Raw genomic sequence first — 17793 nt, 5'->3', positions numbered from 1 at the left:
CCACTGGTTACTAGTAGGCTTCAGGGTGCAATTTGCTGAAGCTAACCTATAAAGCCCTACATGGCTTGGTGCAGTCACCAGCAGGACCATGTTTCCCATTGGAATAACCCCAACCAGTTCAATCTACCCCCAAAAGAAACCACTAGTGGTTCTTCCCTTTGCAGAGGTGAGGGTGCCCGAGGCTCAGTAGTGCTGTCAGAGACAGCATCAGTCCTTTGGAACAGCCTCCCAGTGGCCAACAGGTTGAGTCCCTCCTGGACCACTTTCCATAAGCAGTTCACAATGGAGCTCTTTTGGAGGATGTTTGGGCCATGATACTGCCCTGGGTTACAGACTGAAGTTTACTAATTGGCTTGTGGATCTTTTAACTGTGTCCTTTAATGTGTATTTTTGTGTGTTTTATCTTGTGAACTGCTGAGACTGCTTCACAATTGCAGTGGTCTCTCAGTGTGATACAGTAAATACTATTAGAGTCTTCAGTACTGTACTTGCACATAGTTTCTCAAATATTGCCATATAATTAGTAAAAAAGCTTGAATGGGCTTCTTAATAGAAGAAAATTTTATTTCTATAGCAATAATATTATCCAGTTATGAACCCCAAGGATCCATAATTATAATGCTTGCTTAAAAAAACTAAGTTTAATATAAGAAATATTTTAAAGAACACTTTATAAATAACTATTACAAATTTATGAAGTTAATTATACAATATTGAATTTAAGACATTATTAAAAGCCAATGTGCATGCTTTAAATCCTTAGTCTCAACCTTTAAAACTTGTAAATTTTGTAGGGAGATTGTCCACTGGATAAACAGTTGGGCCAGTCTTCATTATTGGGGGTCCATTTAAAAGCTGCCAATCACAGTTCCGGGCCAACTCTACTGTAAAGATTTTGAGAAGAAGCTTGGCAAACTCTTTGCCCACACAGCTTCTCAAGCCTCCTCCAAAAGGAATGAAACTAAATCGTGAGGCATCTTCTGGGAAAGGGGCCATGAAACGGTCAGGGTTGAATTCTTCTTTGTTGGTGAACAACTCTGCAACGCTGTGGGTGTCACTGATGCTATATATGACATTCCAGCCCTTTGGAATCTGGTATCCCTATAAGAAACAGAAAAATAATGACACAGAACAGCATTATATGCATTTGCCTCACATAACCAGCCACTTTTTACTAAATGCCAGATCCATGAATCCTTAGTAAGAGTGCACAAATAACTGAACAACAGATACTGTAGTTAAGAGAACCATTATAAGGATGATTTACCTGGAAGGAAAGGGCAATTCCATTGATATAATTACCCAAATATTGCAACTCATAATATTCTGACATTTTATTTCCCCAACCTGTCCAACTATCCATTTGATTTCCCCAATAGTCTGCATCTTGTGCTTATTTGACAATTCTGGGGCTGTCCCTAAGGTTTCTCCCTGTAAAATGCCTTGCACTTTTGCTAAGCTTTAGGTTCACCTAAGTTACTGACCCCTGCACTTATGGAGGGAGGGTCACCAGGGCAAAGACTGACACTCCAAGATTACTATTAGCAAGCATGATGTACAACAGCCTTCTGCTCAAGGCCATGTTGACCGAAGGATTCCAGAAACTGAATTTCAACATAGCGAGATGGCACCAAGTTGAGATGGTTGATATTCAGATAACTATCACTATCAATATCCCCATCAACCTTCCTACTGAGAAATAACTCTTTCAGTATAAAACTGAAACAAAGAAGCTTTCCTATAGCACAGCAAAGTGCTGAGTCACACATCTAGAGTCACATAGAAAGGTGAGCATTTTGAACAAATGCAACTTATTACAAAGGCATTGGAGAAGGAACTCCATCTAACAATGAAATACCAGAGACTTCAACCTCTTCTTGTCATATAAATCTAAGTCTCCAGGCTATAGTCTAACCTACCAAGAATGACCCATGCATAGAACCAAGCTTCTATGTATGGTTATTCCTCAGAGTTGATTACCTGTTGAGAGATATAATTTCAAGTGTCACCTCCTAAACACATACAAGAAGCATTCAGGACCTACAAATGCAAAATGTCAAGTAATCTTCTGTTCAGAGATGAACTCCTGGCTGAGAAGATGACACACACACCCCAAAAATATTTATATTTATCTATATCTATTTCTATCATCTATCTATCTATCATCTATCATAATTATACATAATGTTAACACCTCACTAAGCCACCTATTTGTCTATTCTTCATCAGAGTGAATGGATTGTCAATGCAGAATTTTATTTTAACACACTAAAACAAAATTATGGATCCCTATGAATAATCAAACCAGTGGAGAAGCAAATCAGAGCAAGTTTAAAGAAGGAGGAAGAAGAGAAGGAGAACTAGTGTGTTGCTGAGGCAAAACAAAATTTGGATGGGAAGCATATGGCAGTGAGAATACTGTGCATCTCCATCTCTCCTTTCAGCAGGACCCAGCCCTGAATCTTCCCAGTGTCTTTTCTCATCTAAGCTCTTGCTAATGCCCTAGGCTTTTTCCCCACTCTCTCCTCACCCAGCCACTTCTGTGCAGAACAAATCCATTCATGGACCAAAAGAGTCCCATTTCATTCCATGCATGAACTGAAACATCCCAAAACTGTACATTTGGGTTCAGACCATGGACCACCCAAAACAAGCTGTTCTATGCATATAATGGTTCAGAGAGAAGCATTAAAAATATTTTAAAAATTAAAAGCCTTTTAAATCATCAGGTTTACACAGGAGATGCATTTAGGAAATCACAGAAACTTCATGACCTCTTGCTTACATTGAGCTCAAAAGTCTTGAGTGCCACCCTGAACCCTCCTGGAACTGGTGGGCTCAGCCGGACAGTCTCTTTGACAACACAGCCAGTGTATTTCAGCTGCTCCAGGACTTCCATTCCCAAAAGCTTCTCTTGACTGCAGTTGCCCAATAATCCCTGGAAACAGAGGATATGTCATGATAAATATTAGAAGAAATATGAAGCAGAGCCTTATTTGACTAATAGAAATAAGTTAATTCCACAAATATCTCCCAAAGCAAGTTATTCATGGAGGAAGAAACCCTCACAGATTAAACCAAAGCATCACCAGCATTTTCTGGTGCATAAATCTAGTTTGGTTTACTTTTTTATTTTTCTTTCCTTCACCCTTCCTGCTACAGTGCATTTTTCCCCCCAAGAGTTCACAAGATTTCTGCCCACATGGTTGGCTTTTCTGGAATATTGCATAGCCATAAAAGGGATGTACATCCCAATAAACTGTACCAAATTCCAAGAGGCTAAATACCATTTGCATAATTTGAAAACAGAGCAAAAGACCACCACACCAATTGCATAGATTACTGTATTGTTTATAGTTACATCATCGAATTAAGACATCCAATATGAAGTTTTTAGTAAATAAATTACATGAATACACACACACACACACACACTGCATGTGGGACTTTCTGTCATCCACAGAGCCCTCTCTGATTATTTTGATGAAAATTGACAGCCTATTTTCTTACCATTTTGAAGCTGGAAACACATGAGAATGTAACTGTAAGCCCTAAATACAGGCATATCACATTTTTGAAAGCACAAAACAATCTTCAACTCCCACTGCACATGCCATGTGATCATAATCACTTTGCAACCCTCTAAAGATTCAACTGTGACTCTTGGCCAACAAAAGGCTGCCATCCTTGATAAATAACAATATCTGGCCCCATTCAATCAGTGATTAAAATCAACTAGAAGGCTACAGATACCAATTCCTGGATTTGTGCTTTTTGGACCAGGTCATTCCGTTTCATGCCCTGTCAAAGTTTCTTGCCTATACCTTGAAGTCAAGACCCACCTTCTCTTGCAATTCCTTTCTCACTTTCTGTAGCACTTCAGGGTGGAGGGCGAGGAAAGTAATCAAGGACGTTGCCGCACTAGCTGTGGTTTCATGCCCACCAAAGAGAAGTTCAGTTGCAGATTCCTTCAGTTCCTTTAGTGGAAGGAAACAAAGAAAGCAGTCAGGCTGTGTTTTGCCTTACAAGCTATTTACAAGTCAAATTCTTCTCACATACAGATACTAAGAGCCATACCCAAAGGTTTGCATGAGGAAGTGCTGTTTGGTTAGAAGATTCATAATGCTAGTAGTCCCTTTCTTTAGATCTGTATCACCCATTCCTCCTTTCCACAAACCATCTGGACACCTAAACTTCCTTTCCAGAGTTTTCCCGCCAAAAATCTTTCCTTGCTAACACAGATACCTTCCTCCTACTCTCATCCAGCTACTCATTGTCCATTAATCAGCCTATGAATTTTTCAGGCAACCATCTCCCCAGTTCACCTCTGCCTGATCAGTTGGTAGGAGATACAAACAAGGACATTTTCCCCCTGCAGTCCATTTTCTGCATTCTCTTATACACCTCAACATTTGGCTAGTTTAAAAAATGATAGGAAAGATAGATGTGCCTAATTATTACCTAACCCTTTTGCTCCCTTAAAGAGAATTGCTTCCTTGACCTGAACATGGTTTAGAGGTTGGCAGTGGAACAGCAACTCCCAGACAAAAGCTTAAGGCGGACAGCCTGCACTCCCATGAAATTTCATGTTGGTTCTTTCAGTGATACAAATGATCCACTAATGTCTAACTACTAGTATCAGTCTGGTTTTCCTACAGCAGACGTATCTATTTCTTATATTTCAGAGTCGCTCTTTGAGTGATATTGGTGGTGACAACATTCGAAACATAAATAAATAAATTGCCATCAAATAATTGCACTAACTATCTCATAATAATCAATTCATACAACAGGAAATACTTCTGACTAAGTTGCTTGAAAATATAATAATCTGTACCAAATCTAGCAAAAATACCAGTGAGGCAGAATTTCCACTGTTGGGTTTAAAGAAACTACAAGAAAAACCAGTTGGGCCATACTTTGATTAGATCCAACTCCACTCTCACAAAAAAATGTACAAGCTTTACAGTTCTCCAGGGCTCTTCTTTAGGGGAGGAAGGATAAAAACAGGGATGCGGGGAAGAGACTTCAGTAGTGAGAAAATTACCTCAGTCAGAGACAAGCTCACCACTTAAATGAATTGCAGTCTAACACATCTAGAGATAACCTTGCTCTAAATTATCTGTCTGCCCTCATGTATGGTGGAAAACCATGTCCAAGTCATGTTGAAGAATCAGGTGATATCTTGTCGTTTATCTGAGGCAATAAAATCTCTTGGGCCAATCCTGACCTTACTTAAGAATTCTCACTGTGAACGGCAGTCATGGCGGGGGATGGGAGAGAGAATTCCTGTAGGGATTTTTCCTCCCATATGTTGGCCTTAATCTGGTTTAGATCTTCTCATCTCGCTTGGCCTTCAGCTGGGTGCACAGAGCAGAAGCCAGGTTCATAGAGTCAGAGAATCATGGTTGTAATATCTTAAGCCAAGAGTGAGACTAAGAAAAGGGAAGATAGTAGAGATTAAAAGAAAAAAAAAAGCACGCAGAGAATGAGAGAGAGAGAGAGAGAGAAACAGCCAAGGAAAAAATGGCCAATAGTGAAGATGTTTGGATGGGCCAATGGCAACTTGAAAATAGAGAGGCCGTGATTTGCCAGGGCAGGGAAGGAACCCAAGGGAAAGGTAGACAGAATGTAATGGAGGAATTGAGTGCAGTTGAATAGCAATTCCATTCAGTGATACTGGAGAAGAATTGTTGGAGGCAGGGATGGGACAGGGTGGGTCAAGGAAGTTAGAGGAATTGCAGCAAAGAGTTATAATTGAGGATTATATGGTCCTTGATGGAAACAAAGGGCTTGCAAAAATAGCTTCCTTTTTAGTATGTTGTCCATGTAATTCTTTTGCCTGAAGGTGTATCTAGTTACCTGAGCTCCTCCACCAGCTCTAAGTTGGGGCAATTCATACATACATATGTTGGTTCACTGAAAGCCAATCATACAGAAGCAGACACCACTAAGAAATGGAAATTTGCCTCCAGCCTACTCTCCTCTCTACATATTTCTCCAGAGTTCTCATCAGTGAGCTTAACAACCATAATAACAAAATGCTCAATCAGTCTTCCTTAAGAGCTCATATTAATTGGGCAGCACATCTTCCAAGTCTTGCAAGTGTGTGGGAATGTCTTTTAATACAACTAATTTTATTTATTTTTATTTTCTATCCCACCTTTATTATTTTTATAAATAACTCAAGGCGGCGAACGTACCTAACACTCCTTCCTCCTCCTATTTTCCCCACAACAACAACCCTGTAAGTTGGGCTGAGAGAGAGCGACTGGCCCAAGGTCACGCAGCCAACTTCCATGCCTAAGGCAGGACTAGAATTCACTAATTGCAAAACCTTCAGAACCATGGGCCTTCTTTTTCACAGGAAACTAAGGGTTTTTCCATGGTTAATTGACCCATGGGCTACTTAATCTGGGCTCATGGTCCCTGAATCAAAACCAACCATACATCTGTGTTCACAACATGTTTAAGTTAAAACATGATTGGTTACTTTATAGTTGAACATGTGATCTCAGACTTTGGCTCTGCTCAGCACGTACTTCTTGCAGCTTGCGCATAATTAACAGCAAGAATAGCATTAATGTTCCATCATTTCCTCCCCTCTTTTTCTCCCAGAGCTCTAGGCAATGAATTTAAACTGAATAAAACTCACACAATTAAAAGTAATAAAGGTTTCTTTTATCAGGTGACAATCCCTTTCAGATTGGGAACGACTGAATCCTGTAAATGCTAAATCAAAAAGAATGCCAATTGCAAAGGGCTTGCTTTTGAGAGAACATGCACATGATCATCTAATAAACATCAGCACTAAATAGAAAAAAAAATATGTGAGCAAGCAAAACCTGAGATTTCTGCATGCTTAAAGCCTTGTCAGATAGCAAAGAATTAAGTTTCCAGGATTGCATTTAATGAAAAAAGTCCATCAGAAGATAAGCAACTCCCTCTTCTGGGCTTTAGTCAAGAGAAGAGTTATTTCAAAGCACTGAAGTGAACCTGGGGGGAAAAAACTGGGTTTTTTAAAAAGGCAAGGAAGGAGCATCGACATCTGCTTCATGATTAGACCTCCGGAAATATCTGCACCCGCTCAGATGATGGGAAACTACCATTGCCAGATACACATAGGGCAGAAAGTCGGCAGATACAACTTTCACAATTACAGGAATAGAGAAAAAATGTTACATATTGCTCTAAAAAAGGAATACTGTAACCTTCTAATTAATTTTTCCCTCCCACAATAAAATAAAATAAAAAAATAAAGCTTTTCTGGATTGCAAGCCTACTACTGAATCACTGCATCTGGAGGAAGCTGTTCTCCACTACTTTTTGCTCTGTTGTGCAGCCATGACAGTATAATTCTCCTTCAACCTAATTTAAAGGTAGCAGATATCCTGAAGACTTAGCATGTAAGGATTGGGAGGAGGGCAAGGGCCCTCCATCTGAAACACTCACAAAGTGCTTTATTTCCCCCCACTTAGTGCCAGCCAAACATCCTTTCCCGTTTGACCAAAAGGAGAAACTAAGCAATTAGGCAGACATCATCCACTTCAAAGACTTGGCATTTGGAGACTTCCAGACAGGTGCTGAAAGACTCACCTGCATGTTGAGCTGCTCCCCTCTGCTTTGGGTGTGCTCTATCAACAACTGCAGCACATCCTTATAACCATTGGAGGGCTCCTTCTCAGCCAATTTCACTTGAATGACCTCCTCAATTTTGGCATGGATGGCATCCCGTGCTCTCAAGCCCTGGAAACAGAGCAGGATTGTCTGAGTCTCTAGATTTTGGATAGGACTGTGTCCATGACCTAAGAAGCACGGCTTTTCCCCTATTTCTATCCCATTACCCAAGCCCATAAATACAACCAGACTTCACAGCTTTACCTTGTATAAGCCACTGAAAGGCACATAAATTGGCAGGGAGAAAAGGTTGCGGATCATCTCTTCAAAGGTGTCCACCAGCTGCTGCTCATTCTTGGATCCTGCCTGGTTGGGCTGGAATCCCAGTAGGATGCGCATGGCAATCCGGAACATGAGGCGCTTAACCTCTGGGTAAACCAACAGGCAGGAGCCACTAGCAGAACTAGCTGAGAGCCACAGCTTCAAGCAAGCGCACACCTCCTCCTGGATGACTGGGGTGTAATGTTCCAAGGCTTCTCGAGAGAAAGCTTTCATGATGACCTGAGATGGAAAATGAGGCTAGTTATTATTAGTTATTAGTTATTATTAACCACCCCAGTTGGATGAAAGTTTGGAGGCTACAGCTGAATTATTAAATCTGTCCAAAGATGGATAGTGTTTGGTTCCTTTTTCTAAAGCTGGACCCATTTTAATCATAGGAACATCCCATCGATTACTCTGAGCAAGATAAACGTTTCAGGAAGAGGCAGTAAAAACTGGAATCTGATTACAGCAAGACTGGCTGAACACACATTCAGATCTTTGAATCCAAATGGTTTGAACAGTGAAATGACAGCCCTGAGCTCACATACTGGAATGAAAATCCAGCTGATTTTCAAGTAGCCTTCTTCCAAATCAATGCACCAAGGATAAGACTATGTGTCTAAGGAAAACTTCAGGAACTAAAAGCAAGGAAGTGTTGTTCTTTTCAAGGGAATCATGCATGTCCCCAAAAGCAGTGATTTATTTTGAGTTAAGTAATTTTCTAAATGGTCCCAGTAGCTTAAGAACAGCAAAAACAACATGGATCTGGGTCTTCATAGGGAACTCATTTCACTTCAGGTATTTCTGAGATCAGAATCCAAATTCTGAACATATTTGCTTACACGAAACTGCACTAGTGGATTTCAGATTGGGGGGAGATAACAGATCCCATATTTACCTATCTCTGTTTCCAGGACCTTTCCCACTATTGAGGACTCTTCCTCAAGAGCTAAGCTAAAAGGCTACCTGCCACTTCTTGAGCCAGGAAAAAAAAATCCAACATAATTGAGTTGCCACTCCTACACACACACACACACAATTCCCAATTTCTATTCTGCCAGTGGAATGAAGCTAGCAAATGGTTCTGTCCTTACACACTGAGTGCAAACCAAGTTAAGAAAAGGGATTGGTGGATTTCTTTGGCTTTGATTCCCCTACCAATGGTGGAAAAAAACCTACCAAACACTCTCCCTATGGTGGCATGGAGTGTGTTAAGGTTAGTGTTTTGAATGATGGGCACTTTTAAGCCAAAATGGGCATGGAGAACACCACCCAGTAGGCAGAGGGAGGAAGTTGGCCCACCCCAACCTAAAATGGACAATTTGAGCTAGACAGATACCTGACAGTATCATCAACCAAATGATCAACGAAGCATGACAGATAGAATCCAGTGCAAAAATTGTGTTGGGGTAAGATGGAGAAAACTACTTTAAAAGTGGAACACCAACAAGTGACTTTAAGCTGCCTCAGATGAGTTGGGGATGAGTTGAAGGTAATGCCACAAGGATATCACAGAAGACAAGAGGTTGCCAGAACATGTTTGTGCAAGTAAGGACAATCTATCCATTACTTCCTGAGAAAGTTTAAACCAGGGTTTCTCAGCCTGCTGGCTGGGGAATTCTTGGAGTTGAAGTCCACCCATCTTAAAGTCACCAACATTGAGAAACCCTGCTTTAAAATAAAGCTGGCATAAAAACTGTCCCCACTGTCAGTCACTATTCCACTTCTACTGCATCATCATTGCCAACACCTCTGATCATGCCCACACCCACCCATGTGTGACCTAAGGCTGGCCTCACCCCTAAAATAGTAGACCACAAAACCTTACACACCTTGAAGCTGTAGTGTGAAAGCGGCTGTAAGGGGGAAAGGCTTTTGTTCCTTTTTGGCCTGCCAAGCATCTTTTTTGTCACCAGCAAGTTCCATAATCTATCTTCAAATGCATTCTACATGGTGGATCTGTGCGATATTCATGCACCTGAGTTGTTGATTAATGAAAGTTCTCAGAACCAGCCTGCAAGAATTTATCCGCTATCGGGCAAAATCTCAAAAACATGTGATCTTATCACTAGCAGTGGGCAAAAAAAGGAACAAGAATCAGGAAGATACTACTTTAAAATTGACACACCTATGAGGAGGACTTCAGCTCATTTCCTCAACCAGGACAGAGGAGGGCAACTGAGGAGCAAGACCAATGTGGTCAAGACATGATTGTGTTAAAATGCAGATAGGGACAAAACCTCAGTCTTTTCAAATTTTCTACATCCCCAAGTAGGAGAAAGCAGCAACTAGACTTTTTAATTTCCTCGATGTTATGCCCTTTTTTGGCACTCCTTCCAACAACTTGAAAGGGAAGGAAATACTTTTGAAGGGGGGGATTCATCGTGAGCCTTAAGGTGTGGAGGGCCGGGTGCCAAGGCCTTTATTGCCTCTAGATTGCTCCCGCTGCTTCTGGAAAGGCGTTCTAAAAGGCGCCATTCGTTTTATTGGAGCCTGTTTTATGGGAAAGGACCATCCCCAGATCCTCTCCCCTGGAGGCCTTCCCCTCTCCTTCTTCCCGTCTCCTTTTACAACACGTCCTACAGCCCCTTACTCAGAAGCAGGCCCGTCCGCTGAATACGAGGGCTTTTTTTTTTTTTTGCTAAGTTACAAGCGAAAAGCTGCATTACCTTCATAAAAACTGGGGATTAGCCGCTGTCCTTAAAACTTCATCCGACTCCCCCCCCCCCCACCAAAATACACCTCCGTGATATTAGCAGCCCTTGACTCCGCGGAAAAACTGCGTGCCGCTGCAGGATGGTAGGGGCCGTCCGCCTTTTCCCGAGCGCTAGGAGACGTCTGCTAAACCCCGACCGTATCAGAGGCTGCTCTGCCTCGAAAGGGAAGCAGACCTTTTTCCAGCCAACTTGCCTTCTTGCGGTGTTTGTGCTGGCCGTCCAGCAGGTTGGAGAGGCAGCCAGAGCCCAAGATGATGCGCACCGAAGCCGGCCACTGCACAGCCACCAGCCGGTGCTCGCCCAGCAGGATGTGCCGGACGTTCTCCACCCCCATCACCCGCACCGTGGGCCTCCCAAAAAGGTGCGTCTTGTAGATGTGGCCGTATTTCCGCCGCTTCATCGACAGAAACTTCCGACGCTGGAAAGGAAAGGGCAAGCCGTGGAGTTGAGCCCGGGGGCTGGGGATCGGGGCCCCGCTCCCCAGCCGGGAAGGCGCGGTGGCTGCCGACCTCCTCGCCTTACCTGCAGCACCAGCTGGAGAGTTTCCCCCAGAAAAGGCAGCCCCATGGTGCCCGGCGGCAGCGGCAAGGGGCAAGTGGGATCGCGGCCTCGCAGGCAGTACAAGCTCCAGAGCTTCATCGAGGCCAGGCAGAGCAAGAGCGGGAGCAGGACGAGGGTGCCCACTGCGCTGGCCAGCAGAACGGAGAAACCCATGCTTGGGCGGGTCGTCTCGGCTTCCTAGGCTGGAGTGGAGGCGGCGGCGGACACCTGTCTTCCCTCTGGGCAAGCAACGGAGCACAAGGGCCAAGCCCCGCTACGGGGACCCCTTTTATACCCATCCTCGCCCCCAGGTCGCTGCCCACTTTACCTTGGTCCGGACGATCAATTAGTTCATCTAAAGTTCAGCTTTAATTGCTGCTGGTGGCCAGCAAGCTCCGCCCCATCGTTTCCTCGACCCCGCCCTGCCCTGGCTTCAGCCTTTGGGCGGGTTGCGCCCTCTCGTCTCCGCCCCTTCAGCAAACTGCGGGCCCGAAGGCGGCGAGGTTTCCTTTCACTCGGGCCAGCACGCAGCGGAGGGCTTCTCTTTCTGAAGAGGTAAAGGATCCCAAGTAGGGTTATTCCGGAGTCAGTCCTCTTTCCAGAAACCAGGCATCTCGCTCGAGCCCCGGCTGCTGCCTTGGGAAGCAGGTGCGGCGCTGCGTTCACGGGGTTTGCTCGCGGGATCCGCGAGTTCGGCCTGGCGGTGCGATCTTGAGTACTTCGCCGCCGGAGTCCGCCCTCTCTGACTTACTCGATGGGGTCTTGAAACTGGAAGCCGAGTCAAAGGAAGAGCGTCTAAACAAGGGACTGGCAACCGAAGTAGAACGGGGTAAACCTAGGAGAGTTGTTTCGGGATCTACTGTAGTCTCATTTCCCTGGTTGGTTCACACGCAGGGCCGCAACTGGGGGGGACAACCGAGGCATGTGCCCCGGGCGCCGAGCTGGTGGGACGCCAAAATGGGCGCGGAATCCATGTCTGCCCCGGGTGACACAGACCCTAGTTGCGGCCCTGTTCTGTGGCGTGGCTTGTTTGGTTTGGACTTAGCGTGGTGTAAACTCAGCCAGTTATGGTAGATTCAATATGGTAGGGTTAAGCGAGATGCGTGAACCAGGTTAATATGTAGGCGGGTTACACAGCCTCAAAAGTTCAGTCCTGAAACATTAACTCAGGGACGAATCTGGTTGCTGAGCTGCGCAGGAGAACCCCGAGGCATGTTTATTCAAAAGAAGCCCTGCAGGGCGGCCAGCAAGTGTTCTTCGCTGTCCATAATGAAGGCATCCATTTCCTAGGTTTTAAGCGACAACCTACTGAATTCAACGAGAATTAAGCTTTCCGTCCTTCAGATACGTGGAACCACAACTCCCATAATCCCCAGCCAATATAGGGAAAGCTAATTAAGCTGCCGTTCTATGCTCTTTTGCTTCGGAGTCCCATTTTTGCAGTCTCGTCTCAATGCCTACGAATTTCGCTTCTATTTCTCCCTCGAGATCCGGCTTCTCCCAAGGGTAGCCGGGGCACAAGTGAGACTGAATCGAACTTCAGCTTGTTAGGGATGGACCGTCTTCAGCAACTGAAGAGCTGTAATAGATTTTTCGAATCTCTCCGCGCCCCCCATCGGGGTGTTAAACAGCTTGAACCTCGGAACAGAGTGATTCTGTTCGCGCAACTGGGTTGCTGAATTAATCTTCTTCTGGGTGCCCAAAATACATTGCACTATAAACTAACCCGGCTGTTTCGCAAAACAGGTAAGCCACGGTCAATCAATCAGACTTAGGCTGGTTTATGACAATAATAAAGATTTGATTAAACAGGCGTGTTCTGTGAATGTGCTGTTAGGACTTTAACCGGATTGTTAAACGTGCTGAGCAAACGAAGCCGCTGTCTCCGAATAAACGCCTTCCCTCGCCCAGTAACGCGTCTCCAGGATCGTGGAGTTGCAAATGCTTAAGACAGGCAAATTCCTTAAAACAGGCTGCTTCCTTTCGTTTTATCCTCCCACCAGCCCTGTGGTGCAGACTCAGCACAAAATGAAGCTCCATTTCATTTACGAAAGGAAGAGCGAACCTAAACCGGGCATTTCTAAATAAATTTTTAAAAACCCTCTGGCCGCGAACCGTGAATTGCCCCCCTGATCAGCGTTCTGTCCGGTTTCCTGCTAAGCCCGCTTCCTCCTCCTCTCCCCGAAGGTGCCGCGTTTCGGAAAGGCAGCGACCGCCCCAAGGTCGCCCAGCGAGTTTCATGGCTGCTTGAAGAGTAAAATCCGCGTCTCCTCGATCAGAGTTCGACCCTGGCCTGGTCCGCATTCTTAACTGCCTTTATCCCTCTTAAGAATTTCACCACTCCAGAGGCTGCGAAATTCCTCGATGAGTAATAATTACCTGTGAAAATCCTGAGCGCTGCCGGCAGCTAAGTCGTTTCCATTTCCCTCGAGCCAAACTCTCTGGATTTCAAGCCAGCTTCACCGCCTGCCCTTGGGTTTTTCCCCTCTCCCTGCCCTCATTTGCGTTTTGCACGATATGCAGAAATGCATTTATCTCAACTCTTTCTGGCATGGAGATGAAACGAGCGGGCAGAACTTCCTGAGTTTCCGCGTGCTGTTTGTCTAAACACACAAACCGTTCACAAGCTGATCTAACTTAGTCTTGGTGCCACAATGTCCATTTTGTCTCCTTGTTTTTCTAACACCTAACCTGATGACGAATGTTGTTGAACTGGGAACTTGGTTCAGATCTTTACAGTCAGTAAAGGCTAATTCTATTAGAACCTTCGACACTTTCTGCAGGGAGGAGATTGATCCTAGCAGCTTAGATCATCTGCAACTGGTCAATGCTAGACTCCTCTGCCATTTTTCATGTCCACCAATGCCTTTCACCAACGCCTGTGGGAGACTAATCTGAGCTCGTCCGTCTCTGGGGATCTGTTCTATTCCGAACCATGTTGCCCTCGGATGCGGCTATATGAATAATTCAGGAATCGATGATGAGCTTCATGCGATGAGTTAACCCCTTCCCCCTCATTGTTCTGATGGAGGGGGGGTATCTCTGTAGGGATCCGCTCCACCTGGAGACTTGTGGCTCCAGATTTCATCTGGTTCGGAGCCGAATAGTCGCAGACATTGAGGCTGAGTCGGGCACGTTCAGGTAGCGGGTTGTTCATACTGTACCCACACCGTTCAACTCCTGTTCCCCATTCTTGGAAAGGGGAGCCTCAGAGAGATGAGAGCAGGGGTGTACAGAAATGGGAAGACATTAGATCTGGATCTACCCGCAGATCTTCACCTGATCGGCAAGAATTTGTAACCCCCAGTGAGTTAAGATCTAACCTTTTCTATTTTAACCACCTAAATTGGAGAGCAAGTCGGGTGTGTAGTGGTTAAGGCAACAGGCTAGAAACCGGGAGACCGACTTCTAGTCCCGCTTCAGGCACAAAGCCAGCTGGGGAACCTTGGGCCAGTCACTCTCCCTCAGCCCTAGGAAGGAGGCAAGGGCAAACCATTTTCCAAGAAAACTGCAGGGACTTGTCCAGGCAGTCGCCGGGAGTCAACAATGACTCGAAGGCACAAGCAAAAAAAAATTAGATGCTCGGCTCCTACTGTGTTCAGACACACACACGGACACCGTTTTTTTTTTCTTGGTGAATGTCCGCCTTTTGCTAAGTCCGGCCAGTGGGCCTTGGGGTCAAATCCCCAGCACAGGAGACCCGCCAATCACCCCGGTGGGCGCCCCTCACTATCTCCTTGCCGAAGCCTGTCCGTGCGGTCAGCAGCTGGGGGAGGAAAAGCTGGGCTTCGGCCGCTTCCCCTAAAAGTAATCCTTGGCCTTCAGTTCACCCCACAAACAGGAGTTTATATTTACGTTCGGGGGCCTGCGAGGAAGAATCCGCACCACTAGCAAGAAGAGACGGAGTAAATCCTCGGACTGGTGAAGCTCTGCTAATCAAAGGTTCAAACGCAGGTCAGCGAGGGGAAAAAAGGTTACGGTGGCGAAAGGTAAACACGCGCCAGCTCCGCGGCTTCTCCCTCCTCGCCCAACTGGCGCTTTTTAGGACCGCGGGCGGGGAAAGGTACCCCTTCGCCTTCTCCCCGGCCCGCTCGCAGGCAGAGGGCAGCCCGCGTTACTCCGCACCGGCGGAGCGGCGCTCGGCAGCTTCACCTCTGCGGGAACGAGGGCGGGAAAGGAAAAGACGGAGAGAGGCCACCGCCTGCCTGCCTGCCACCTCCGACAGGCCGAGGCACTTTCTATACAAATGCGCCGCCGCCTCTTGGCGGAAGCGGGCGCGGGAAAACGAACGGGGGCCGAGCCGGGGACGGGAGGCGCTGGCCTCGTGAGGCAAACGAGCGCCCGGTTCAGGGAGCTTGGGCGCCTCTCAGGACAACTCAGCCTCGCGCTTCGCTGGTGGAAACGAATGAAATAAAGCCTCCTCCTCGCCCTAACAGCCGAGGCAGCACGAGGGGGAGAAGGGGAAATGTGCAGCCAGAGGACCGCTTGTCTCGTACACGCTCTGCCCAGAAGGCAATCACATGGGCACAACCTCTTTCCTGCGCGCCGCCTTTCCATCTGTCGATTAGCCGCATCCCCGCCGGCAGCGGTGCACAACTTCCCACGTTCGAGCGGACGGGCTTTACGGACCTCGGATGCGAATGAAAAGCTCCAGCCCTCAGACTTCTGCCTCGGCGATCTACCCTGAGAACCCCTCCCGGGAGCAACACCGCCCGACAGAAATGCCCCTCCTTTCCCTGGGAGCTTCTCCTGCCTCGCCCGGTCCGGGTCCGCCCGCGCGGCGGAAGAGCTACGGCCTCGACCCAGCGGAGTACGTCGGGGGTTGACTTCTCCCCATCGCCGGGGGCAGAAGGGCCCCCCTGCTGCGTTGCGAAGGCCGCCAGGTTCTTCACTCGCTGCCCCCTCCCCACCCCCGCAGCGGGCCTGATTTCTGCTGGGTGGCGCTTCAGGTGGGGCCGCCCCGGCAATGAGCCCGGCCGGGTCGCCAGCAGCTTCTCCTTCTGCCTCGGAGTCGGCGCGGGCTGTGGACGTCTCGCGGCGCGGAGGAGTTCGTCCGCTTCAAAGGTGCCTCGCTGAGGCGACCTGCTCTTCCGCGGTCGCCGCCGCTCTTTCCCTTCCAGAGAGCAGAAGCCGAGAGAGCCGCGGCCGGACAGGTTCCCCTTCCCTGCCGACCGTTGTGGGGACCTCGGCCGTGATCGGACCGCAGCGGCAAGAGAAGGGGCGGTTTCATCGCGGGGCGGGTTCGCCCTTGCCCTTTGCTCGTGTCCGACAGACGCGGGCCCGTGACCCCGAGAGGGACGGCTGGAGAGGGCGATCCAAGGGGAAAGACGGCCGGAAGCATCACGGAAGGCGATCTAGGAGGCCGAAGCCCCTTCCTAGCGCCGGGTGAGAAACGGGAGCTCCTCCTCCTGTGTTTCAACGGAGATACTTGAAACCGGGCGGGTTCGGTCATCTGGTCTTGTGAACGTTGTTTCCCAGTTCCAGGGGATTTGCTCCCTGGAAGAAAGCAAAAAGGACTAGTTAAGGCTGGCGTTAAGTGCCAGAAAGGGGGGAAACGCAGGGGGTCACTAGCTTCTCTTATTCCACTGTCGGAACTGGGGGAGAGAGCAAATCCAACATAGGGCATGTTTTCTCTGGAAATGGGCAAAGGAAATCGAAAATGGGCAACCATCTCCTAGTTTCAAAGGAGTTCAGCTGAGAGGGATTCTCTTCTCAGCCAATATCCTAAAAGTCCCGCCGTCCATTCAAACGTTTTGGGGACAATTAATAGTCAGTGTAGCGTGGTGATTACGGTGTCAGCATGAACAGAAACAAGCTTAAATCCTCAGCCTCCAAATCCGAAGGATAATTTTCGGCCAGAAAGAAGCGCTCCTTTAATCTGCCTCTCCAGGGTCCTTAGGAAGATAAACACTGAAGGGGAAGGAAAAAGAAGGCTGCTGGGCTAGAAACGTGGCGGAGAAAGCATATGGTCCAGATCTTTTCATGGTTCATGCATCATTAATCTATGTTAAATGTGTTAAATGATTGTACCAAGATGCCCCCGTGTGAGAACACCCCTTTGCATTAATTGCTCCAGCCCTTCCACGCCCTGGGAATTGGACACTCAGGCGCACGGCACAGCCCGGCCTTTGACACGCTTTACACTGAATTGTTCCGCTCCTCTGGGACTTACACCAAGAGAAATTGCACCTCTCTCTGTTAGAGCTTGGCCTCTTCCACGGGAAGAGGGGACTCCTGGTGGTTGTTTAACTTTTCACGTCCTGAACGATTCCCCGAAATGGAGGGAAGTGAAGGAAACAGCCATGACTTTCTTGGGGGGGGGGGAGTTTTATTTTCTATGGATGCCTGTACTCCTCCCACACCCCCACATTTATAAAGATCCTTTGGATAGCCGTCCTTCAGAAATATATCAGCTAGGAGGCCGACCCCTCCTATGTAGACATCTCCGACACGTTTTCGACACTGAATATAACCTTGGGTACCCTTACTTAAAAATAAGCGCTTTCGAAGTGGGGCATAAACAGGCAACGAATCTGGTCAGGAAACTGATAGCATTTGTGAAGCAACGATCGCAGTGACATAATCCACGCCTCTG

The 17793-nt window shown here is 47.0% G+C and overlaps 1 protein-coding gene across 1 annotated transcript; it reads right to left on the bottom strand.

Moving 5' to 3' along the window:
• Nucleotides 1-765: 765 nt before the first annotated feature.
• LOC134500490 (cytochrome P450 26A1) lies at nucleotides 766-11372 on the bottom strand. Its single transcript, XM_063307826.1, has 7 exons — nucleotides 11181-11372; nucleotides 10852-11076; nucleotides 7882-8178; nucleotides 7597-7746; nucleotides 3843-3977; nucleotides 2786-2938; nucleotides 766-1101 (listed from the first exon to the last, which is right to left on the bottom strand). The coding sequence occupies exons 1-7, from the start codon at nucleotides 11370-11372 to the stop codon at nucleotides 766-768; spliced, it is 1488 nt and encodes a 495-aa protein (XP_063163896.1).
• Between the last annotated feature and the right edge of the window lie 6421 nt (nucleotides 11373-17793).

This window comes from Candoia aspera, chromosome 6, assembly GCF_035149785.1.
Source record: "Candoia aspera isolate rCanAsp1 chromosome 6, rCanAsp1.hap2, whole genome shotgun sequence".
NCBI lineage: Eukaryota > Metazoa > Chordata > Lepidosauria > Squamata > Boidae > Candoia > Candoia aspera.
This window is presented reverse-complemented; position numbering and strand designations above follow the sequence as displayed.

What these genes read in the sequence shown, in the direction of transcription:
- LOC134500490 (XM_063307826.1), bottom strand. Translation starts at nt 11,372, where the DNA reads ATGGGTTTCTCCGTTCTGCTGGCCAGCGCAGTGGGCACCCTCGTCCTG. An exon ending in CTCTCCAGCTGGTGCTGCAG is followed by an intron (nt 11,077 to 11,180) that starts GTAAGGCGAGGA and finishes TTTCCTTTCCAG; the next exon opens with CGTCGGAAGTTTCTGTCGAT. An exon ending in GGGAGCAGCTCAACATGCAG is followed by an intron (nt 3,978 to 7,596) that starts GTGAGTCTTTCA and finishes CTTCCACTAAAG; the next exon opens with GAACTGAAGGAATCTGCAAC.